At 50.7% G+C, this 24,667-nt stretch overlaps 2 protein-coding genes and 1 pseudogene across 4 annotated transcripts; all 3 read right to left on the bottom strand.

Annotated features, from left to right (window-relative positions):
- LOC111725070 overlaps positions 1-1,248 on the bottom strand; it is a 2,357-nt pseudogene extending 1,109 nt beyond the window's left edge.
- NEU1 (neuraminidase 1) lies at positions 914-5,283 on the bottom strand. 2 transcript variants are annotated; one of them, XM_023512737.1, is made up of 6 exons: positions 4,972-5,283; positions 4,337-4,529; positions 3,436-3,509; positions 2,142-2,324; positions 1,756-1,978; positions 914-1,661 (listed from the first exon to the last, which is right to left on the bottom strand). In XM_023512737.1, the coding sequence occupies exons 1-6, from the start codon at positions 5,131-5,133 to the stop codon at positions 1,435-1,437; spliced, it is 1,062 nt and encodes a 353-aa protein (XP_023368505.1). In that variant the 5' UTR covers positions 5,134-5,283; the 3' UTR covers positions 914-1,434. The 2 variants fall into 2 exon arrangements, with proteins under 2 accessions (XP_023368505.1, XP_003789084.1); XM_003789036.3 differs by having other exon boundaries at positions 3,247-3,509.
- A 518-nt stretch (positions 5,284-5,801) lies between these two features.
- Positions 5,802-24,148, bottom strand: SLC44A4 (solute carrier family 44 member 4). 2 transcript variants are annotated; one of them, XM_003789037.2, is made up of 21 exons: positions 24,115-24,148; positions 22,355-22,403; positions 18,793-18,866; positions 18,600-18,678; positions 17,477-17,576; positions 17,269-17,394; positions 17,021-17,081; positions 14,576-14,657; positions 14,408-14,491; positions 13,903-14,138; positions 13,717-13,816; positions 13,011-13,103; positions 12,660-12,762; positions 7,994-8,247; positions 7,824-7,918; positions 7,625-7,728; positions 7,441-7,514; positions 7,120-7,190; positions 6,924-7,018; positions 6,757-6,841; positions 5,802-6,019 (listed from the first exon to the last, which is right to left on the bottom strand). In XM_003789037.2, the coding sequence occupies exons 1-21, from the start codon at positions 24,146-24,148 to the stop codon at positions 5,898-5,900; spliced, it is 2,121 nt and encodes a 706-aa protein (XP_003789085.1). In that variant the 3' UTR covers positions 5,802-5,897. The 2 variants fall into 2 exon arrangements, with proteins under 2 accessions (XP_003789085.1, XP_003789086.1); XM_003789038.2 differs by lacking the exon at positions 17,269-17,394.
- Positions 24,149-24,667: the final 519 nt, after the last annotated feature.

The raw sequence follows: 24,667 nt of genomic DNA on the forward strand, positions 1-24,667 counted from the left end.
GCCACCTTGGGTGTACGTGGCTAGCGCCTTAGCCGGTTGAGCTATAGGCGCTGAGCCGAGTCCATTGCGTTTTCTTTCTACATGGAAGAAAGCTGGAGCTCTCCCACTCATCCACAGACTTCTGGCTTCCTTTCACAAGTATCTGTCTTTGGGTTGTTAGCTCACTTAATTTGCTGTAGGAAGGGCTCACTTCTCGGCCAGACCAGCCTGGGTTAGGCCCCCAGCTGCGTTTTACATACTTGCTCCCTGTTTCATGGAGGACAGTGTCCCTCTCACTCCATCTTAGAAATGTAACACAGAGATTTAAAAGGCGCAGTGGCTCATGTCTGTAATCCTAGCACTCTGGGAGGCTGAGGTGGGTGGATTGCCTGAGTTCACACTTTAGAGACCAACCTGAGTCAGAGCAAATCCCGTCTCTAAAAATAGCTGGGTGTTGTGGGTTCTGGCTACTTGGAAGGCTAAGGCAAGAGAAACACTTGAGCCCAAGATATTGAGGTTGCTGTAAGCTATGGTGTCATGGCACTCTTTTAAGGGTGACAAAGTGAGATTCTGTCTCAAAAAAAAAAAAAGAAAAAAAATCTTATCTCCCCTTCGACTCCTCATTATACCCATGACTGGCAACCTGTCCTTCTGTAAGAATGAGTCAAAGAGGATGGCACCTGTGGCTCAAAGGAGTAGGGCACCAGCCCCATATGCTAGAGGGGGCGGGTTCAAACCCAGCCCCAGCCAAAAACTGCAAAAAAAACAAAAAAAGAAGAGTCAAAGAGCAAAGTGAATTTTGATTTGCCAAAGTCAGAATTTCCTAGGCAGTAAAATACCAGCTCTCTCCCCTAAACTCATTTCCAGCCTCACAAATACATTTTGAGGAAAATAGACATGAAGATGTGCATTGACTAAACCACAGAGACTCTACAAATGTTCATTATCTTTCATTAAAAACTTCAAATTACAAACATTTGGGTTCATAAATAGTCAAGGAGGGTGGTGCACTTATTTCCTAACCCTGAAATCAAATATCCTGCCCTCCAGGGACTTTCACCAGTCCTCTTCAAAATCAGTATCTTCCCTCAACCCTATAGAGGAAGCTCAGCCCTCCTCCATTCCCTGAGTTCACATTTATTCAATTCTACAGGCCCCTTAGCCTGCCCACAACAGGACCAATCAACGTCCTGGGCAGGGGGGGGGGGGCAGAAAGGGTCAGTGGCCATCCCCCACTATGTGGAAGGAAGTGTTCCCAGGGTTTCCCATGTGGAGAGGAAGTTGGGCTTTTAGTCCTAATGGAAGTGATTTCCCTAAAGGGAAGTTGAGTTTGTAAAACACTAGTGTCTAAAGGAAGATGGAACTCTCTTTTAGACACCTCCAGCAGACCCTCTATAGACCTGTGGTCCTAAAGGCTGAGTCAAGGGCCTTCTACCCCTGTGGTAGGAGCACAATTCAGAGTATTCCATAGACACTGATTTTGACCACAGAGATGCTCTCTGTGTAGCGGTTCCGGCCTTTCTCGTACAAGACGTAGAGCTGTGGGCCCTGTTGCTCTCCATCAACACTGCCCTCCAGGGCTGCCAGGGATGAGTAGCCACTGGGCCCTGGCCATAGCTGGACCTTCTCTTTCTGCCAGGAAGTACCATTGCTGAAGCTCCAGCGCAGAGTCAGGTTCACTCCTGGGAAGAGCAGGAGGGTCAGGAAGGAAGGTCTCTACCCAGGCCTCATTTAGACCAGGGCCTCCCCCTGCTGACCCCACTGTCAGGCACTTACGGAACTCTGGATGGGCTGGGTTGGAGAAGAAGATAACGCCAGAGCTGGTGGCTACAGCTCCTGCGGCTACCACAGGGTCCACAAGCTCAGGGTCGAAGGTCACATCACGGGGTCTCAGTGTATCACAAGCATCATAGCTGCGGAGGACAATACGGCAGTGGCAGTGGTAGTTGTTCTGGTTTCGGGCATTGATGACAACTGAGCCGTCTGGGAGCTCATAGGGCTGAGGGGAGAGAACAGGACCTCAGGGAAAGTACAAGGCAAATGCCCAGGTCCTGAGGGAGCAAAGCCAGGTGGCATAGAGCTGGGCGGCATGGAGCTGGGCCAGCCACGTGTCTGTGGGTGAAATCGTCAAGTAGGTGGGGAACATCTCATGGACTCCTGACCTGACATTCATCAGGGTTGAAATCATTTTCCCGCTTGGGCTGGCCAAAAGGGATGCCGCTGACCCCACTCCCATAGCGCCAGGAAGCACCATGGTCATCACTGAGGAGACAGAAGACTCCATCCCGCTCTAGTGTCCCATGGCCACACACGATGAGACGGCCTTTCCTTGGCTCCCGCTGTTTCTGTGGGAAGGGAAGCTGGGTGTCAGAAAGGGAGACATTGTTGGACTCAGAAGCAGGGACATAAGGGTACAAGTGAACTTTTCTAGAACTAGAATATAAATGTTTTGACACAATGACTAAGCAAATGACCTGAAATCTATGTTAACCAGCTTGATGAAAGTATTTCAAATTGTATATAAAAACACTACACTGTACCCCATGTTTGCATTAATGTATACAGCTATCATTTAATTAAAAAAAAATAATTGAAATCTCAGAAGCAGGGACAGGGAACCTACTACCTCCCAAGTATGAGGACACATCTGATCCCTTTCAGTTCTGCCCTTGGGTCACTAAGGATCTTCCTACAAACACATCGATTGAATTAAGCATCTGTCATCAGAATATGCTACCTTAGTACATTCAGGGTGTACAGTTAGACATGTTGTTGCACACAAGTGGCCCAGTCACAAGGGTTCAAGAGAGCTTAAACCAACCTGTGCTCACTCTCCAAGCTGTGTATGCTATATCTGCCCAAAACAAGAGGTGCTTTTTTCTACTTTGCATGAAAGAACTGAATGGACAAGCCCCAAATGGGAAGCCAAAGGCAAAGTTCTCTCTTTACCTAGTGGGTGTTCATCCCAGGATGTCTCTCTTTTTCTTTCTTTTCTTTATTAGAGATAAGTCTCGCTATGTTGCCCAGACTGGTGTGCAGTGGATCCTGGCCTCAAGTGATCCTCCTACCTCAGTCTCTAGAGTAGCTGGGACTACAGGTGCATGCCACTACACTTGGCAAGGATGTCCTTTGTTTTCGAGGAATCCCACCCAAGACAGAAAGTCTGACTTCACAAGATCTTCCCTCTTGGGAAAGAGTCCATTTGGGGGCATCCTTCAGACGCTCCATAAGGCAGCCCCTCTTCCTTCTATCTCCCATGGCAGAGACCTGAATGCCTGAGCCCGGTCCAGGGGCAAACACTTCAGTGCCAATATCCAGGGAAAGATTCCGGGGTGGGCTCCAGGAAACACCATCATCCTTGCTCCATACCATCATGGTGGAGGCCACATTGCAGCCATCCTTGTGAGCACAGAGGGAGTAGAAAAGAAATACCACTCCTGTCTCATTATCGCTCACCACTGCCCCAAGGTTCAGTCCGTCTGGAGTCTCCCCATCATCTACAATGAACTCTGTTGGGGACCATGTGCTGCCTGAAAAAAAGGAGGCAGGAAGAAACCCAGAGTGAGCATCTGGAGGTACACTTTCTACCACTGCCTGTTAACTCTCCCAACTCCTGCTGGGGACCTGAGGCCTTGCAATAGCCCTGGGGTACAATCAAACACCAGCACTCTTATAGCCCCTGTTTTATTTTTCCTCCATTGCATTTACCTCTTTTCAACACAAGAAATTAATTTACTTATTTATTATGCTTGTTTGTCCCCTCCCATATATTAAGTCCTATGAGGATAGAGATTTTGCTATGTTTTTTATTTTTATTTTTTATTTACGTTTTTGAGACAGAGTCTTGCTTTGTTGCCCTGGGTAGAGTGGCTCACAGCATAGCTCATAGCAACCTCTTGGGCTCAAGCAATCCTTTTGCCTCAGCCTCCCCAGAGGCGGGGACTACAGGTGCCTATCACTATCACTACCAAAAATATATGTTTTTAGAGGTAGGGGTCTTGCTCTTGCTGGTCTCCAACTTCTGAGCTCAAGCAATCCACCTGCCTTGGCCTCCAGAAGTGCTACGATTACAGGCCTGCACCACCATGCTACCCCAAGGTCTGTTTTTAAATGGCTATATTCATAGAACCCAGAGCAATGCCAGCTATGTAGCTGTTACTCAACAAATATTTGTTGAATGAACATTCAACTCCTTGATGACCACAATTTCCAGATCACTGCACTGGACACTTTCCTTCCTTGGGTTCCCCCAACCTTTCAGGGTCCCAGGTGTACAGCCTTCCAAGTTCCCCTATCTACAGGGCCCTTGGGCCCCTCGGATTTCCCACCCATCCAATCCACTGTGACATCTTTATACCTTGGTTTGTGGACCTCCGCAGGGCAATGAATTTGGCCCCTTTATCGGATGAGGACATTTTTCTAGCCTCAGCAAGGGCCAGGAGAGTGCCCTGAGGAGTGGTTGTGATGAGCGGAATGCGGAAGGTGTCCACTGAGCCTATCTGTCTCCCGCTTACCCACAGCAGTTGCTCCATAGTCACCAGTGGCTGCACCTGCCACAGGAAGAGGAAGGGTCAAAACGGACAAACTATTCTTGGGGTTTTAGGACGGACAAATATCCACTTGAGCTCAGGTATCCATGGGAGAGGGAGGATTTGGGGAATCTCGAGCAGGGGCTGGAGTCCTATGACAATAAAGGGGAACCCAAAGAGGGAGTGAAGGTGGCGGCTTAGAACGGGGGAAAGGCTATGAGGGGAGGAACCCTCAGGGAGAAAAGGGGACCCCCCAGAAGAGGATGGGGCACGAATGAAGAAGATGGGACGGGAGAGGGGAGGAGGAGAGGGGTTGGGAGCGGATGGAGGGACCCGGGTCTGGGAGAAGGGAGAGAGTCATGCTGCGGAGAGGTGGCTTGTATAGTCGCCCGCGTCCCGGGGGACACTGGGCATCCGCTACCCTCGTAGGTCGAGTATAGGACTATTCGAGGGGGTGACTCACCAGATCGAAGTCATCCTCAGCCCTAGTCTCCAATTCTGCCACAGACAACAGCAGCAGGAAGATCGCAGCAAACACCTGAACCCTACAGCCTCCCCAAAAGCCCAGCATTCGCGGTCCCCGGGGTCTGCCTAAGAGCGCTGCGCCCGGCCTCTCCCCAGTCATCTCTTCGCTCGGCCGCAGCGACCCTGGCCACTGGACTACATACACAGGATGAGTCAGTCAGCTGACCCGGACCCTTTAAAGCCCCGATCCAACCCTGTTCCTCTCCTCAACCTTCCTCCATATGATCTTGCAGGGCCTCAAAGCTGGCCCTTCCCATTGGCCCCAGAGCGCGTGACTCGGGCGGGAGGCTAACCCGCCGGGAGAGGAAAGGGGATAGCGTCACCTGAATGACCCCTTTGATTGGCTGCGGCTCCAGAACGTGTCACAGGGGCGGGGCAGGTTTTAAAGAGCCCGGGTGGGGGAAAAAAAGGCAGCTCTTAGAGAGGTGGAGTGAATGAGAAGTCACGGACTTGGCTCCGCGCCTGTGGCTCAAGTGGCTGGGGCACCAGCCACATACACCTAGGGTGGCGGGTTCGAATCCAGCCCGGGCCGCCAAACAACAATGATGGCTGTAACCAAAAAAAATGGCCGAGCGTTGTGGTGGGCACCTGTGGTCCCAGCTATTTGGGAGCCTGAGGCAGGAGACTCGCTTGAGCCCAGGAGGTTGGAGGTTGCTGTGAGCTGTGATGCCACAGCACTCTACTCAGAGGGATAGCTTGAGGCTCTGTCTCAAAAAAAGAAAAAGAAAAGTCACGGACTTAATGAGAAAACAAAATATCAACTTTTAATAAAATCTTTTTATTACAAAATTGAGATCTGTAAGGCGAAATAAGGATGGGCGTTTGTACAGGCGCGGTGCAATCCTGGATCAAAGCCTAGATCTCTCACTTCTTCCTCTTCTTGTTCGCCTGGGGCACCTCGTTCTTCTTGCCCAGAATCTTCAGAAGGGCCTTGGACATGTAGTAGGGCCGGTCCACGGAGCCGTCGTTACGCTCCAGGTCTTCCACTGAGCCGCAACAGAGACCAGTTAGGGCGGACTCTGGGGGCCGCCCGCAACCCCCGGGAAATCCGGGACTGGGAGGCCGCTGGCTGCACCACCACCGCCGCCGGCTGGAATTTTTTTCGAGGCGGCTTTTGTAATCTCAGTTTCCTCATGTAAAGTAGAGTAGGTAATACTATATTTTAGAGCAGGCGTCCTCAAACTACGGCCCGCGGGCCACATGCAGCCCGCCTAGGACCTTTATCCGGCCTGCCGGGTGTTTTTGCCTCCGCTGCCTGTCCTGCTTAGCAGCCGACTCGTCCCGGGGCCCACAGTCCGGCCCTCCAACGGTCTGAGGGACAGTGAACTGGCCCCCTGTTTAAAAAGTTTGAGGACCCCTGTTTTAGAGTGATAAGGACCAACAGAAAAAATGCGTGTTGGTCAAGCAGAGCATGCCACATACCAAGCCCTGAACGGATATACATAATAGGATAAGAAAATCACGTCTCACTACAGCCACCTGCTGGGAAGTCTCTCTCGTTGCTAACTTCTACCCTTGACTTCCTGGGGAAAGACCAGAGAATCCTCCCCACAGGCATGTTCCCCTCCTTTCTTTTGCAAACCACTGGCTTTAGAATATCACAGACATCCTCTGGCTCTTTTAACTCACAAAGTTGCTGTTTCTAGAAGTACCAAATCTCCAGAAAAGCCTTAAGAGTCCACTACTTGGAGGTTGTGGGGAGGTGTCTGGGGGTGTCACTCACAGAAACAGAGGAAGAGTGTGTCCACACACATGCCGAAAACGCTGAAGAAGCCACTGGCGATGACATAGGCCCCCACGATGGAGGTCTGGAAGACATAGGGCCTGTTGGGCTGCTGGGTTCCTTTGGGGAGTTGGGGGAGGGGTAAGGCAGGGAGAGGAGTCACTCACCATGATGGGCAGCCAGTAATAATTGAGGTGGGGGTTCTCAAAGGCTTTACTCAGCCCCTGGATGCGACCGGAGAAAAAGAAGAAGGACAGGACTCCTGTGGGAGAGTTCTGGAAGTCAGGGCAGCTCCTCTGAGGTCACTTAGGCTGCCCAGTGCCTCTACCTGCTGCTCCTGCAGCCCCTGGCCCTGGTCCTTACCGACGCCTCCAACCACCAGCAGCTTCCCAAAGAACAGCAGCAGGTCTGTGACTTTATCCAGGACAACCACCCTATACCGGAAGTTAGGGCAGGGAGAGGAGGAAGTTAGGTTGGGGGTGAGAGGCTTGGCAAAGCTGGGAGCAGAACTGACTACCTAATTGTGAGGACCCATGTGAAATGAAAAGTGTTCACATTTCAAGACAGCAGATAGTAGAGCATTAAGTGAAGTGTGGGGCCTTTCTGAGCCCAGCATGTCCATGAAGCCAGCCTTGGGTGGGAGATCTGAGGTGGGAACCACATGGGGGTGGGGGACCACCTAACCTGACAATGTTACGCATAAGCAGCATGAAGGCATTTTTGGCTGAGACACAGAAATTCTTCCCGTAGATGGCGATCTGAGAGGCAGGAAGGTCAGAGTTATCTGTGGTAAGCTTGCCTGAACCAGGACAGGGGTCTTGGGCCAAGGGGCACTCAAGTGAGGGGTTGCTTGCATAGGGCTGCTCACCATGATGTATGCATTCCGGTTTAGGAACTTGATAAACTTTTCCAGACACCAGAGGCAGCATTTGAAGCAGCACATGATACAGCGGGCTATAGGGTTCTGCACTCCTGGGAGCAAGGAAAGCTCATATTTGGTCAATGGTCTCTGACAGCCTCTCCAGCTACTCAGGCTGCCCTTCCCAGCTCCTGCCTCTGGGGCTCACCTCTCAGCTTGTGGTCTATGTACTCCAAGATGACACGGGCTATTTGCACAAGGGTCAGGATGAGGGCTCCAAATGCCAGTGACCCGGTGTGGTAACTGCACAGGGAGTTAGATAGTCAGGGGCAGCACCTGGACCCCTGGGACCCCCATGGTTACAGTTCCCAGGCTTACCGGAGTGTGCGGACAAAGGCAGAGCTCAGGGGGAAGGTGGGGATGTCCCGGGGCTTGTGCAAGGCCCAGTAAAAGGAGGCAAAGGCTCCAGCTAGGACGCACTGGCCCAGTGCCAGTACCCAGTTAAGGGTCCAAAAGAGCCCCACGACTGCATAGATTTGTAGGTTGAAGAGAGAACGTTGTGCTGGGCCTGTGGACAGGTAGCCCTGGAAGACGCACATCAGCCCTGGGCATGAGGAGTTCATAGTCTGGGCCTGGTGCAAGTAGAGAGATAGAATAAGCTCAGGCTCAGCCTTCAGAGACCTCACTGAGGAGCCCTGGCCTCCTCCTGTTCTTAGCTAGCTCCTGCCCTTCCCAGAGTAGAAGAGGTAACAGCATCCCTGAGCTGGAGGAGCCATTTCCTTTCAGGAGTTCCATCTCTAGTGTTAAACCGGGTTAGGTCTGCTTTATTGTGTGAGTGGGCTTAGCTCCCTTCAGTGTCCCAATGATGAGAGCTTCCAGGCTCTGTGGGCCATGCCTTCATGACATTCCTGGTGGGTGTGAAGGTGACATTACTTTTTTTGTGCACTCAGCACTCTCCTCCCCAGAGCAGCCTCTACAACTTCTACCAAACGCTTTCCAGCAAATTGAACAGACATTTGATAACATTAAGAAATTACCGTTAGGCATGGCTCGGCGCCAGTAGCTCAGAGGCTAGGGCGCCAGCCACATACACTGGAGCTGGTGGGTTCGAACCTGGCTGAGACTGCCAAACAATGACAAGTACATCAAAATATCCAGGTGTGGTGGCCGGCACCTGTAGTCCCAGCTACTTGAGAGGCTGAGGCAAGAAAATCGCTTAAGCCCAAGAGTTGGAGGTTGCTGTGAGCTGTGACACCATGGTACTCTACCCAGGGCGACAGCTTGAGACTCTGTCTTAAAAAAAATAAAAAATAAATTGGGCAACATAGTGACTCTTTCAAAAAAAAATCTTTTAGTGTGTTAGAGGTATTTCTTAATAAACTAAAATAAATTAGTAGGCTCTGCGCCTGTAGTTCAGCAGTTAGGGCACTGGCCATATGCACCAGGGCTGTCTGGTTTGAACCTGGACTGGGCCTGCTAAACAACAATCACAACAACAACAACAAAAAAATAGCTGGGCATTGGGTGGTGCTCAAAGGAGCAAGGTGTTGGCCCCATATGCCTGAGATGGTGGGTTCAAACCCAGCCCCGGCCAAAAATGGCAACCCCCCCAAAAAAACAAATAATAATAAAAAAATAGCTGGGCATTGTGGCAGGCGCCTATAGTCCCAGCTACTTGGGCGGCTGAGGCAAGAGAATCCCTTAAGCCCAAGAGTTGGAGGTTGCTGTGAGCTGTGATGCCACATCACTCTATCCAGGGCGACAGCTTGAGACTCTCTTAAAAAAAAAATAAAAAAGAAATTGTTAATTTTGTTGGGTATGATAATGGTAGATAATGGTATAGTGGTTATGCTTTTTATTTTTTATTTATTTTATTTATTTTTTTGAGACAGAGTCTCATTATGTCACCCTCGGTAGAGTGTCGTGGCATCACAGCTTACAGCAACCTCAAACTCTTGGGCTTAAGCAATTTTCTTGCCTCAGCCTTCCAAGTAACTGGGACTACAGGTGCCCGCCACAATGCCTGGCTATTTTTTTGTTGCAACTGTCATTGTTGTTTTAGCTGGCTGGGGCCAGGTTTGAACTGGCCAGCCTAGGTGTATGTGGCCAGCGCCCTACCAACTGAGCTATGGGTGCTGTCCATTTTTTATTTTTATTTATTTATTTTGAGACAGAATCCCAAGTTGTCACCCTGGGTAGAGTGCTGTGGTGTCACAGCTCACAGCAACCTCCAACTCTCGGGCTTAAGCGATTCTCTCGCTTCAGCCTCCCAAGTAGCTGAGACTACCGGTGCCTGGCTATTTTTTTTTTTTTATTGTAGTTGTCATTGTTTGGCGGTCCCTGGCTGGATTCAAACCCACCAGCTCTGGTGTGTGTATGTAGCTGGCACCCTAGCTGATTGAGCTACAGGCATTGAGCCTATTTTTATTTTTTTGAGACAGAGTCTCACTATGTCACCCTCAGTAGAGTGTCAAGGCATCACAACTCACAGCAACCTCCAACTCTTGGGCTTAAGTGATTCTCTTGCCTCAGGCTCCCATGTAGCTGGGACTACAGGCATCCACCACAATGCCCAGCTGTTTTTTGTTGTTGTTGCAGTTGTAGTTGTTTGGCTGGCCTGGGCTGGGTTTAAATCTGCCAGCCTCAGCTTTTCTGGCTGGTGCCCTAAGCACTGTGGGCGCCGAGCCTGGTTATGCTTTTTAAAGGTTCTTATCTATTGAGATCCATCCTAATATATTTACTGGCGAAATGGCATGATATCCAGAATTTGATTTAAAAAACTCAAAAGAGGCTTGGTGCCCATAGCACAAGAGGTTATAGCCCTAGCCATATACACCGAAGGTGGTGGGTTCAAACCTGGCCTGAGGGGTGGTGCCTATGGCTCAAAGGAGTAGGGCACCAGCCCCATATACCGGAGGTGGTGGGTTCAAACCTGGCCCGGGGGCTCGGCGCCTGTGGCTCAAGCAGCTAAGGCGCCAGCCACATACACCCAAGGTGGCGGGTTCGAATCCCCAGTCCGGGCCCGCCAAACAACAATGATGGCTGCAACCAAAAAATGGCCTCGCGTTGTGGCGGGCGCCTGTGGTCCCAGCTACTTGGGAGGCTGAGGCAGGAGACTCGCTTGAGCCCAGGAGTTGGAGGTTGCTATGAGCTGTGATGCCATGGCACTCTACCCAGGGGGATAGCTTGAGGCTCCGTCTCAAAAAAAAACCAAACCTGGCCCAGCGCCAAAAACTGCAAAAGAAAAAAAAAGTAAAAACCAAACCTGGCCTGAGCCAGCTAAACAACTGCAACAAAAAAATAGCCGGGCATTGTGGCAGGCACCTGTGGTCCCAGCTACTCAGGAGTCTAAGGCAAGAGAATCACTTAAGCCCAAGAGTTTGAGGTTGCGAGCTGTGACACCATGGCACTCTATCGAGGGAAACATGGTGAGACTCTGTCTCAAAAAAAAAAAAAAAGAAAGAAAAAGAATTTATGGTGGAGGGTGGGGAGAATGATGAAATAAGAATGGCAGGAAGTTGAAGGAATCTGGGTACAGGGACTCACTGTACTATTCTACTTTTGCATGTGTTTATAATACACAAAAAACAACGGGCAGGGCAGAACCTGTGACTCAAAGGAGTAGGTGCCGGTCACATATGCCAGAGGTGGCAGGTTCAAACCCAGCCTGGGCCAAAAAAAACCAACGGGCACATTGCACCAGTATATTGCATACTTCCTGGGTGACGATTACCACTACAATCTGGACTAATCTTACAAAAGCAAACTATATAATCAATTGTATGTACCTCCATCTTACCCTGAAATTCAAAAAAATAAAAATAAATAAAAAACACTTCCTAGCAAATGTGACTTCCCAAATCCTGCTTATTTCTGAGTCTATGTTTGACTCCTGCCTATAATCCTAGCACTCTGGGAGGCTGAGGGGGGTGGATTACTTGAGCTCAGGAGTTTAACACTAGTGTGAGCAAGAGTGATACCCTGTCTCTATTAAAAATAGAAAAAAGTAGCTGGGAATGGTAGCTGGTGGCTATAGTCCCAGCTGCTAGGGAGGTCGAGGCAGGAGAATCGCTTGAATCCAGGATTTAGAGGTTGCAGTGAGCCATCATGATGCCACTGCACTCTAGCCAGGTAACAGAGGAGACCCTGTCTGAAAAAAACAAAAAAAATCCCAACAACACCCCCCCCAAAAAAAACCCAGCAACTTTCCACACTCTGTAATTGTGGGTTTGCCCATTTTCATTGCTAGATCATGAGCAACTGGAAAACAGAAACCATGTCATCATTTGGGGGGCTTTGTTTGCCCAGTGCCTGGCACATAGTAGGTCCTCCATAAACATAAACGAGCCTTCCTTTTCTTACCGGGCACAGCCCATGGTCTCAGCTTATTAGATGAAGGGAAGACATGACAGTTTTGAGGACCGTGAATTCGCAGTCCAGTACCAGTCCTTGGAAACCTCACAGGGGAGGTTTGGGAAGCAGCTTCTCTCTCAGCCACTGGGAGTCCCCTGGGAGTCCCACCTTGCTGCTGCCTAGGGCACTGTGTTCCCAAGGGGAAAGAATTAACAAAACAACTCAACCAGTTATCAAGCTGTTATCAGGTGCCAGGCACAGCACTTTTTGTGCCCCAAGTCTAATCTTCTCAGCCACCCAGACATACTGGAATTAATGATCATCTCCATTTTATGGGAGCAGGCTGAGACTCAGAGGGTGAAGTGGTTAATGGTCCTGAAGGTAGGGGAATGTCCTAGTGAAGGGAAGAATAAATTCAGGTATCTAGGCCCGAGGGACCCCGCTTTCAGGCACAGCCTGCCACATCTCCCAGCCTCAGTTTCCCTCCCTACATAATGGGCAGCTCAGCAAGAGGAATACCAGGGGACTGGCTCCTCCAGCTGTGCATGGAGAGCTTGTACGTGACTTTGAGTGAGCCCTTTGCCCTGCTTGGCCTCAATCTCTTCTGCATAATGAAGGATTTGGACCAGTTCCTCCGTAAAGTCCCCTCAGTCTATTGGTGGCCCCTCCATGTTCACTCCCCGCCTCTCACCATGGGGTCGCACGATGTATTCACTCCCACTTTCTCACAGTTGGGTGAGCTGGCATTGGGTGCCCATAAGACATACTGGGGTTGCCCTGAAGTGGCCAGGTACCTAGAGGAGAGTCAAGGAAGGCATGTCATATGCAGTCTGCACAGTTGCTCCTTAGGGGTCTGCTTCTGGTGCTTGTGCAGGTGGGTCCCCACACAAAGTGGGCTAAAGTTCAGCCTGTGCTCACCCTTTCTGTGTCTGCACAGAGAAAGGGACAGCCTCTTCCACTTATACTGAGGCACTGTGTGGACAAATTATCTCGTTCCCCCACCGCCAGGACTCCGGGAAATGGTTATGTGGACAAAGGATACAGAGCAGTCACGGCCCAGTAGGCGATACAGATGAGCAGGAGGACAAAGGTGACCAGCGGGTAGAACATGGTAGACATCATGTGTCCCACAGCCCTGCAGGGAGACAAGCAAGGTATCCACCAGGAAGGTTCGGCTGTCCCATCTTCCCAAGGGGCTGATCCTGACATGGAGCCCACCTCTGCCGTTGCCAGGGCCTGTTCCACTCCCTCAGACCCCAGGGTGGGAGTAACTGGGGCAGAGACTTTGACTTTTATACCTGTGTACCCAGGAGCTCAGGGCTGGGCACACAACAGGTGCTCACCAAATGAACTAAACTGAATGAATTAGGTTCAAGGCACCTGGGGCAGCTTCAGGGGGACTAAGTTTAGAGCTCCGAAAGTGTGATCTCTTGACAGACTGGGCAGCTCCTGGTTGGGAGTAAACTGCTGCTTCTCCTCCCCATCTGGATTCCCCACATTCCCCCAACCACCACCACCATTCCTGCCAAGGCACATCAGGCCCCAACTCAATAATACGCACAACCCAGTAAGGGAGGAGCTGTTACTCCCCTGTTTTATAGATGGAGAAATTAAGGCTCAGATAAGCTAAGTTATACAACAGTGTTAACAGCTGCGCTATTCTGTTCTTTTCCTCTGGGGCTCCCTGGCACCCCCATCCTGGGCTTGCACTGCCCTCAGCCCCATCTCCTTCCCAGGTAGGCCCTAACTTGCTGGCCTCTGTCAGGAGGGCAATGGCGATGCGAATCCGCTGTCGCAGGAAGAGGAGCATCAGTAGCAGGATGCCTTCAAGCACAGCCAGCACGATCACTGCAGGGGATAGGGGTGGAGGGTTCTGGGTCAGGGTCAGGGTCAGACGGGCTCAGGGCAGTCCTTAGGACAGGCAGGGCACTCACAGGCAACCAGCCAGGTCTCCTTCACACTTTGGTAGGCACTGATGTTGGTGGTGAAGCCCAGTTGGGAGATGGAGGCACCTTTGTCCCTCAGCACTCGGTACTCTTCCCAGCAGTAGTAGATGCCATATGCCAGCACACCCAGCACCCCTAGGATCAGCACCAGCACTAGGGGCCCGGCCACCAGGCGCAGAAGCAAGATAAATAGTAGGCTCAGGACCAGAGCCACACCTAGGGCACTGCAGGCAGGTGAGAAAGGTTGAGGGTCACCTCTGGTTCCCTAAATCATTTTCCTCAGAGACTTCCAAATGCCTTTCCTTGTACCATCCAATATCCTCAGATTAGACCCCTTTTCCCTTATAAATCCTGTTGGGCTTGGGGTCCATTCTGAACTCTGGCTCCTCCTCCTCTGTCCAAAGCCTCTGCTTCAGACATTGGGCTAAGGGATAGGGGATCAGGGAAGGGAGAGGGCAAGGGCAAGCGAGTAGGAGAAAATCTGGTGACTCACACAAGAATCCAGTACCAGGATTGGGCAAAATCTTCAAAGATCTTAACACTGATGTCTCGGGCATTGAGGCTGTCGATAAGACCACTGTTGAGGAGAGACAGAGTCAGATGGGGCTGTGAGTGGGAAGGGGTCGGGGACAGCAACATGGTGGGAGAAGAAGATGCCTACCTGATGCCCTGGGAGATGTTGCCGGTAATCCCTGGAAGTTCGGGTGGAGTAACATTGGACCACGGAAAGCAACGTCCCAGAGCTGGAAGGAAGAAACAAGATGCTATGCTAAGTGGGAGGGCCAGGGCTTCACCTAGTAGGTCTCTGGCCCCTCTCCCAGCCCACCTATGCCCTCAGGGGAAGGAGTGATGGACTCTGCTACCACCAGAGGCTGCTCTGGATTCCACCACCAAACAGGAGCTCCTGCTCTGTAGGTCCTGTCCACCTTCATTTTCCCTCCCCACTGCCTTGCTTCAGACCCTGCTGGCCTCTGGCCTCAGTAACTCTTACAACACCTTGCCACCCATCAATCTGCTCTGCGTCCGTATGCCAGGGAGACCATGGCACAGCATGGACTTCATTACTCCAGATCTCTAGGCCCCTCTGCTGCTTGAACATCTCCAGAGCCTCTACCTGGAGACAGTGCCCATGTTCCCTGGTCAGCCTTCCAGGCTCTACCGTTTGAGTCCTGTCCACTTTCCTTTCACTGCTATATCTTTCTCTTGGTGTGCCTCTCTCTCAGTGCCCCCTCACGTCCAGAATCCCATCCAGTATTCTCTGTCCAGCTCTCGCTCCATCTCACCTCCTCTAGGAAGCCTTCCCAGCCCATCCCTATCTCCTGTGGCACCTGTTGTGTGCATACAGAGCCATTTATTGGCATTCTTACAACTTTGTCAGGCAGGCTTGCTTTGGCATTTACATTCTAAAGATGAAGAATCAAGGCTTGGAGAGGTTGAACAATTGGCTCATGACCACACAGCTGGAAAGTGCTGGAATTTAAATCCAGATATACTTGACTTTGGAGCATTCACTTGCAATATATCCTGTTATACTTTGAGAACTGGGTATCTTTTCTCATGCTATAAAGTTTTAAAATATATTTTCCAGGCTCGGTGCCTGTGGCTCAAGTGGCTAAGGCACCAGCCACATACACCTAAGGTGGTGGGTTCAAATCCAGCCCAGGTCCGACAAAACAACAATGACGGCTGCAACCAAAAAAAAAAAACAAAATAACTGGGCATTGTGGTGGGCGCCTATGGTCCCAGCTACTTGGGAGGCTGAGGCAGGAGACTCGCTTGAGCCCAGGAGTTGGAGGTTGCTGTGAGCTGTGATGCCACGGCATTCTACCCAGGGGGATAGCTTGGGGCTCTGTTTCAAAAAATAAATAAATAAATAAAATAAAAATATATATATTTTTTCTAGGGCTAGGCATGGTGGCTCATGCCCATAATCCTAGCACTCTGGGAGGCTGAGGCGGGTGGATTGCCTGAGCTCAGGAGTTGGAGACCAGCCTGAGCAAGAGTGAGACCCTGTCTCTAAAAACAGCTGGGTGTTATGGTGGGTGCCCATACTCCCAGCTACTTGGGAGTCTGAGGCAAGAGGATCACGTGAACCCAAGAGTTTGAGGTCGCTGCAAGTTATGACACCATAATACTCTACCCAGGATAATAAAATGAGACTCACTATCTCACTATGTTGCTCTTAGTAGAGTGCTGTGCCATCACAGCTCACAGCAACCTCAAACTCTTGGGCTTAAGCGATCCTCTTGCCTCAGCCTCCCAAGTAGCTAGGACTACAGGTGCCCACCACAATGCCCAGCTATTTTTTGTTGTTGTTCTTGTCATTGTTGTTTAGCAGGCTGGTTTGAACCCCCCAGCCCCAGTGTATGTGGCTGGCACCCTAACCACTGAGCTATGGGCGCTGAGCCAAAAAAAATCTTTTCTATTACAAAAATGATATTTAGGCCCAGCATGGTGGCTCACGTCTATAATCCTAGAACTCTGGGAGGTCAAGGTGGAAGGATTTCTTGAGCTCAGTAGTTTGAGACCAGCCTGAGTAAGACTAAGACCCAGTCTCTATTAAAAAAGATAAAACAGGCTCGGCACCTGTGGCTCAAGTGGTTAAGCCACCGGCCACATACACCTAAGTTGGAGGGTTTGAATCCAGCCCAGGCCTGCCAAACAACAATGATGGCTACAACCAAAAAATAGCCGGGTGCCTGTGGTCCCAGCTACTTGGGAGGCTGAGGCAGGAGACTTGCTTGAGCCCAGGAATTGGAGGTTGTTGTGAGCTGTGACGCCATAGCACTCTACCCAGGGGGACAGCTTGAGGCTCTGTCTCTAAATAAATAAATAAATAAATAAAAGATAAAACAAGCTGGGCATTGTAGCAAGGGCTGTAGTCTCAGCGGCTCAGGAGGCTGAGGCAAGAGGATGGCTTGAGCCTAAGAGTTTGAGTTTGCTATGAGCTATGATGACACAGCACTCTACTCAGGGTGACAGCTTGAGACTCTGTCTCAAAAAGAAGAAAAGAAAACAAGCTGTGTGACTTTACTTTCTTTGGGTCTAATTTCCTCATTTAAGATTCGGTTAGATGATGGCTGAGGAAGGAATCTGTGCATCTTACCTGGAGTAGAGGGGAGGAGGAAACTGGGGCAGAGTTCCTGTTGCAGGCTTTTGAACACTTGCTATATATGTGGGAGGACAGACAGACACAGAGCAGGATGAAGTGGGTTCCTTCACCACCACCACACTGGGGGGGCTCAGCCTCTCCCACCCTCTCTAGGAAAGCCAACCTGGTGATCATCTATTCAACTTCTCCCACCCCCACCCACTGTAGGCCTTCCTGACAGAGATGGTGTTGGGGCAGCTCACCATATCCTGGGGCACCCCTGGCAGACAAAAGTTCCTATTTTTAGTATAGAAGACTTCGCCAACTGTTTGCCAGAACTGGTTCTCTGCCACGGTCCATGAGGTTTCTGGGCAGGAGGACACACACACCTGGGAGCAGAGATCATGCTAAGGGGCTGGTACCTGAGACCCTGGGGCAAATCTGGGGTGGAGGCAGGTCCCAGGACCTGACCTGGGGTGTGGGGCACTGTAGGCCATTCTCAGCGACTGTGATGATGTTGGTGGCCAGGATGCAGCTGAAGATGTTGAAGTACAGGAGATATGGTTTATCTCTGCAGGAGGGGAGGAAGCATATGTATCATGGCCTGGCCAGCTGTTGGGGGAGGAGAGGGACTACTAGGGTGGTCCCCAAGACAAGAGTGGGTCCAGCATGGCCCAGAAGAGTCACACCAAGCTCCCAGCTCTGTCTCAGCTGGTGAGGTAGGGAAGACATGGGGAAGTTTTCTCCGAACAATTCAGCACTTGAGAGCATGAACTTTGGAGCTACATACCTCTTACCAGTTTTCTGACCTTGAGCAAAGTCATAATTGGGGTTAAAATGAGTTCAAGTGTGTAAAGTATATTGCATGCCTAGAGCAAATGCTATATAAATATTAGAAGTTTCTTTCTTTTGAGACAGATTCTCACTTTGTCACCCTCAGAAGAGTGCCGTGATGTCACAGCTTACAGCAACCTCCAACTCTTGGGCTCAAGCGACTCTGCTGCCTCAGCCTCCCAAGTACCTGAATTACAGGTACCCACCACCATGCCTGCCTATTTTTAGAGATGAGGTCTCCCTCTGGTTTAGGCTGGTCTCAAACCTGTGAGCTTAGGCAATTCACCTGCCTCAGCCTTCCAGAGTGCTAGGATTATAGGCGTGAGCCACCACAACTGGCCCTTAGAAGTTTCATTATTTATTGAACATTTCCTGCATTTAAGAACTGATGGCATCATTCTTGGATTCATCCTCCAGTTTCAGACAAGGAAATCAAATCTCAAACAGGTTGAGTGACTTGCCCAAGGCCATACAACCAAAGCTTGGTCCCACTGGGTATCCAAACACCAGTCTCAGAAATCTAAAATCCATGCACTTAACATGACTCTAATTGCTTCCCACTTCTGGGGCATTCAGAGGCTAACCGCCCAGCTGTGGTTCTTAGTCTGGACTGCAGTGGTCCAACTCAGGCAGGCTGAGGGTGGAGTGGGAACAACAGGGAAGGGATGTGGAAAAGCATGGCCAGGTCTGGAGTCTGAGCTGAGGGGGTGTCTCTTGGCTGGCCCCACCTCACCTCCCTCCTACCCACCTTTGTACTCACTTGTTCTCCCCTATCCCACAGTAGGCCCCGGTAGAGTTCCTGGGGTACAGGACTTGCCGGGGATCTCCATACATCCAGGCTGAAGACAGAGACACATAGACAACTCAACAGAGGGAGCAGCAGTAGGTGCAGTACCCACCCTGGGTTACTGCCCCTCACTCACCACCCCAGTGCTGAGCAGCTGGGAACTCACCCACAATCCCCACCACAATGTAACCCAAAATGAAGAGCAGGAAGAGGATACAGCAGATGACATCTGTGCAGCTCCTGAGAGAGAAATGAGAGTGTGAGCTTTCGAAGCCTTTGAGGATCTGATGCTGGGGGCATGGTCTGGATGGGTCACAAGTTGGAGAATTATGGGATGCTGGAGAATGGGCATCAATAGGTCATGAGTTGACTCATGTTTTCATGCCCAAACATTGTTGACTGGTCACAAGTTAACTCATGTTTGTTCTTGCATTAGCTATTGAAATTATTGTTGTTTTGTTTTGAGACACAGTGTCAAGCGGTTGCCCTGGGTAGAGTGCCATGGTGTCACCGCTCTCAGCAACCTCAAACTCTTGGGCTTAAGTGATTCTCTTGTCTCAACCTCCCAAGTAGCTGGGATTACAGGCACCTGCTACAATGCCCAGCTATTTTATTTGTTGCAGTTGTCATTGTTGTTTTAGCTAGCTCTGGCTAGGTTCGAACCCGCCAGTCTCAGTGTATGTGGCCAGAGCCCTACCCACTGGCTACAGGCACCGCCAGCTATTGCAATTTTTAAAACACAGGGTAATGTAGGATATTATAAAAGCTTTCTTTTTTTTTGAGACAGAGTTTCACTTGGTCACCCTTGGTAGAGTGCTATGACTTCACAGCTCACAGCAACCTCAAACTCTTGGGTTCAGGCTCAGTGCCTGTGGTCAAGTGGCTAAGGCTCCAGCCACATACACCTAAGGTGACAGGTTTGAATCCAGCCCGGGCCCACCAAATAACAATGACAGCTGCAACCAAAAACTAGCTGGGCATTGTGGCCGGCGCCTGTGGTCCCAGCTACTTGGGAGGCTGAGGCAGGAGACTCGCTTGAGCCCAGGAGTTGGAGGTTCCTGTGAGCTGTGATGCCACAGCACTCTACCCAGGGTGATGGCTTGAGGCTTGGTCAACCCAAAAAAACTCTTGGGTTCAAACGATCCTCTTGCCTCAGCCTCCCAAGTAGCTGGGACTACAGGCACCTGGCACAACACCTGGCTATTTTTCTTTCTTTTTTCTTTTTTTTCTTTTTTTTTGAGACAGAACCTTAAGCTGTCACCCTGGGTAGAGTGCCATGGCATCACAGCTCACAGCAACCTCCAACTCCTGGGCTCAAGCCAGTCTTCTTCCTCAGTAGGAAGTAGCTGGGACCACAGGTGCCTGCCACAACGCCCGGCTATTTTTTTGGTTGCAGCGGACATTGTTATTTGGCGGGCCTGGGCTGGATTCGAACCCACCACCTTAGGTGTATGTGGCTGGCACCTTAGCCACTTAGCCACAGGCGCCGAGCCCGAAGAATGTTTTAATGAATTATATGTACATGCTTTATCTGATTGTCTGAGTGATTTTGAAATATTCTGTAGTGATCTGGAAGATGATAGTTTATTGGAAGATAGTTATGAATCTGATTTTAGACCACCAAAATGGCAAAAAAGGAAATGTAATAGAATCTGATAATGAAAGTGATTTTGTTCTTTTTCTTTTCTTTTTTTTTTTTTTTGTAGTTTTTGGCCAGGGCCAAAAGTATATGGGGCTGGTGCTCTACTCCTTTGAGCCACAGGCACTGCCCATGAAAGTGATTTTGAAGAAGAGTGGATTTTTCTTTTTCTTGTTTGAGACAGAGACTCAAGCTGTCACCCTGGGTAGAGTGCGTCATAGCTCACAGCATCCTCTAACCTGGGTTCAAGTGATCCTCTTGCCTCAGTTTTTCTATTTTTAGTAGAGATGGGGTTTTGTTGCTCAGGCTAGTCTCAAACTCATGAATGAGCTCAAGCAATCCATCCACCTTGGCCTCCCAGAGTGCTAGGATTACAGACATGAGCTACTGCACCCAGCAGACAGCAGATAGATTTACTGTTTTTTTGTTTTTAATTTTATTTAACCAGAGTCAATGTGGAAGACAGATTTACTTTTTGGCAATGATTGAAGTTTATTTAGATTGTTTTACTTTCTTATTCAATTATAGAATAATAAGTAGTTACATGGAATAGCTTCTGATTAAATTGCCAGCCAACAGTGTGTGCAGTGTCAGGGGTGGAGCCTCAGCCTGTAATCCTAGCACTCTAGGAGGCCAAAGCGGGTGGATTGCCTGAGCTCACAAGTTCAAGACCAGACTGAGCAAGAGCGAGGCCCGGTCTCTAAAAGTAGCCAGGGATTGTGGCAGGTGCCTCTAGTCCCAGCTACTTGGGAGGCTAAGGCAAGAGAATCGCTTTAGCATAAGAGTTTGAGGTTGCTGTGAGCTATGATGCCATTGCACTCTACTGAGGGTGACAAAGTGAGACTCTGTCTCAAAAATAAAGAAAAATAAAAAATAAAAAGAGAGACGTTGGGCATGGTGGCTCATACCTGCAATCCTAGTTCTTGGAAGGCCTAGGTGGGTGGATTGCCTGAGCTCATGGGTTCAAGACTAGCCTGAGCAAGAGTGAGAGACTGTCTCTAAAAAATATCTGGGAGTTGTAGCGGGTGCCTATAGTCCCAGCTACTTGGGAGGGTGAGGCAAGAGAATCGCTCAAGCCCAAAAGTTTGAGGTTAGGGCGGCGCCCATAGCTCAGTGGATTGGGCACTGGCCACAAACACCGAGGCTGCTGGGTTCGAACCTGGCCCGGGCCAGTTAAAACAACAATGACAACTGCAACAAGAAAATAGCCAGGCATTGTGGTGGGTGCCTGTAGTCCCAGCTACTTGGGAGGCTGAGGCAAGAGAATCACTTAAGCCCAAGAGTTTGAGCTTGCTATGAGCTGTGATGCCACAGCACTCTACCGAGGACGACATAGTGAGAGTCTGTATCAAAAAAAAAGAAGTTTGAGGTTGGTGTGACTAGTGATGCCACAGCACTCTATGGAGGGTGACACAGTGAGACTCTGTCTTGAAAGAAAGAAAAGGGAAGGAAGGAAGGGAAGGAGAGGAGAAGGGAAAGGAAGGAAGGAAGGAAAGAAAGAAAACTCTTTCCTGAGTGGGTAAACTTTCTTCTGAAGTCTAATGGAACAGTGCACAACTCATACCCAAGGCTCAGCAGGGTAACTTCTCCCAAAACACACGTCTGTGTAATCATCACCCAAGTCAAGAAACAGAACACCCTCAGCACCCAGAATCCCCTTAGTTAGTCTCCCTTAAAGATTTAACTATCCCTCCAAGGGCCCACTCTCTCAGGGCAGGAAGTTTACTTTTTCATGTTTTTGAGACAGAGTCTCACTCTGTAGCCCAGGCTAGAGTGCAGTGCAGTCATCATAGCTTAGGAAGCTTCAAACCCCTGGGCTCACGTGATCCTCCTGTTTCAGCCACCAGAGTAGATGAGATTACTGGATCAAGCCACCACATCCACCTAATTTTTCTATGTTTTGTAGAGATGGGGTCTGGCTGTCTCAAATTCTTGGCCCGAGTGATTTTCCTGCTTCTGCCTTCCAGAGTGCTGGGATTACAGGTATGAACTACCATGCCCGGCAGAGTTTTTTTCTCACATGTTTCTTACTAATATTACAGCAAATATACAACTCCCTTCACCCCCAGGGGCAGAACCCAGAACTCACCTGTTCTTGATGGGACCTCGAAAGGAGGGGTCATATTGGACTGGCTTCCCTGAGAGGAATGGGGAGGAATGTGGAAAATTAGGACTCTGTCTCCCCATATCCTTTCTGGGCAAGACTGGCAGGAGGGGACACTAGAGAACAGGAGAAGGAGGCTCAGCCAGCAGCAGCTCACTGTGAATTCCGCCCTGGCAGCCATGTTGGGAGGGGGATCGGGGACCTTTATAGTTTCCCACTCACACCTCAAGGCTGTCAGCCTGGGAAATGGCCTTGGTCTCTTGCCCCACCCTGACCCATTTCTCCTGAGTATCTCTCCAGCAAGGATTGGGATTCTTGTGTCTCAGAGGCTCTCACACCCTCATCTTCATCCCTTTCCCCTCCCTATGCTCTACTCAGGGATTACTCAGATCCCCAGCCCCCTCCCCACATCTGTCCCACACCCTACCTCTACCCTCTAGCTGGAGGCCATGGGAAAGAAACTGGAGTTGAAGATGTCAACCTTTATAGGGCCTGGGGAAACAGGGGCCCCCTGCAGACCTCCACTTTAGAGGGACCTTAGTCCCTGGGCCACCACTAGGCTCTGGGCAGGCAGTCAGGGTGACACCTGAGCTGGCCTTTGAGATTGTGGCTGCATCCTGTTCCTGGTCCTCCCTGAGTACACACAGGGAGGAGGTGGGGCCAGGCAGCCAGGGTCCTGTGGGAATTGAGGAGGGCAGGCAGAGGCTGGGCAAGAGTCTGGGAAGGTGTGGGGTGGGGTCCTTTCTGCCCAGGTGCTCTGGACTCTGTCCCTCAGTGGCTTATGGACATGATGTCAATAATTGACTCAGAGCTGCTCCAGGAAATCTACCAGGGAGTCCTAGCTGCCCCTTTCTCAAGCCCTAAGGAACTTAAGCCCCGCCTCATGGTGGCCCCTCCTTTGGGGTTTTCTCCCCTCCAGACCAGGAGCTCAGACCTCTAAACCCAAAAGGGCCTCTGTGCCCACAGGGGTCCCAAGCTGATCCTCAGCTCCCTCTCCTCAGGCCCCTGGCCTCTATTCCTCTCAAGAGATTCTGGAAATAAGACTCCCTGCCCTCTCCTCCCTCCGGTCTCACCCTTCACAGGAACCTCAGAAGGCCCTGCCCCTATTCCTCAAAGTACCTTAGGTCCCTACTCCTTGTTCCCAAGAAACTGGAGACAGACTCTTAGCCCCAGCTCCTCACAAGAATCCCCAGCAGAACTCACTCTTCCTGCCACTTTTCACAGAGACCCCAGCAGGAGGGCCACCAGCAGTTTTCTCCCTCAAGGACCAGAGTTCAGGCTGAAACTCCTCCTCATAGGGACTCCAATCTCACCTCTTGCAGGCTCTGCAGCGTGAGCCACTCCCAGCCCCCATCCCATTTTCTTGCTCAGGTCCCTGACCCTGCTCGTCTTTCAAGCTTTGTTTCCCAGGCCTCAGCCCTCAGGGATCCAGGGTCCAGGCTTGAAATCCTCCACCCTTAGGGATCCAGGGTACAGGCCTGAAATCCTCCACCCTTGCAAGGCTCCCAACCCTCCAAGGGATCACAGCCTCAACTCCTCACTGACACCCAGACCTCAGGGCACTTCCCAATGACTCCCCAGCAAAGGCTCCCATCCCCGGAGCCCCATCCTCCTCCCAGGACTCTGACTCCTTCCTTCCTTCTACTCGCGTTTCCCAGCCCACCCTTCAGGGACTCAGGACTCTCCTTATTTCCTCTCACTGGAACCAGCCTCAGCCACCATTCCCGCAGCGGCCCCAGCCTCACCAAAAGCCTCGTCCTCGTCCTGCTTTCCCCCCATGGCTCAGTCTCCGGAGTGATTGGAGCCAGGGAGACCTGGCGTCTCACCTGCCACCGCCCCGCCCTCCCTCACGTCACAGCCCCACCCCCGGCCATGGTCCCCGACACACTCTAGTTCCTTCTTCTCAACTCAGTGCACAGGTGGCTGGGAAGTTGAGCCTGGGACAAGGGCTGCTTGCCAGGGGCGCTGTAGACCACAGTGTGAAGGATCTGGCACACTCCGATAAGAAAACACTTCAGGGCTCGGCACCTGTAACTCAAGCGGCTAGGGCGTCAGCCTCGTACTCTGGAGCTGGCAGGTTCAAATCCAGCCCAAGCCCACCAAACAACTACAACCAAAAAATAGCCACGTGTTGTGGCGGGTGCCTGTAGTCCCAGCTACTTGGGAGCTGAGGCAAGAGAACCTCTTAAACCCAAGAGTTGGAGGTGCTGAGGGCTGTGATGCCATGGCACTCTACGGAGGGTGACATAGTAAGACTGTCTCAAAAAAACAAACAAAAAAACACTTCACAGTCTCAGA

The sequence above is a fragment of the Otolemur garnettii genome, unplaced genomic scaffold, assembly GCF_000181295.1.
Source record: "Otolemur garnettii isolate 467f Iridium unplaced genomic scaffold, OtoGar3 scaffold00031, whole genome shotgun sequence".
Taxonomy (NCBI): Eukaryota; Metazoa; Chordata; class Mammalia; order Primates; family Galagidae; genus Otolemur; species Otolemur garnettii.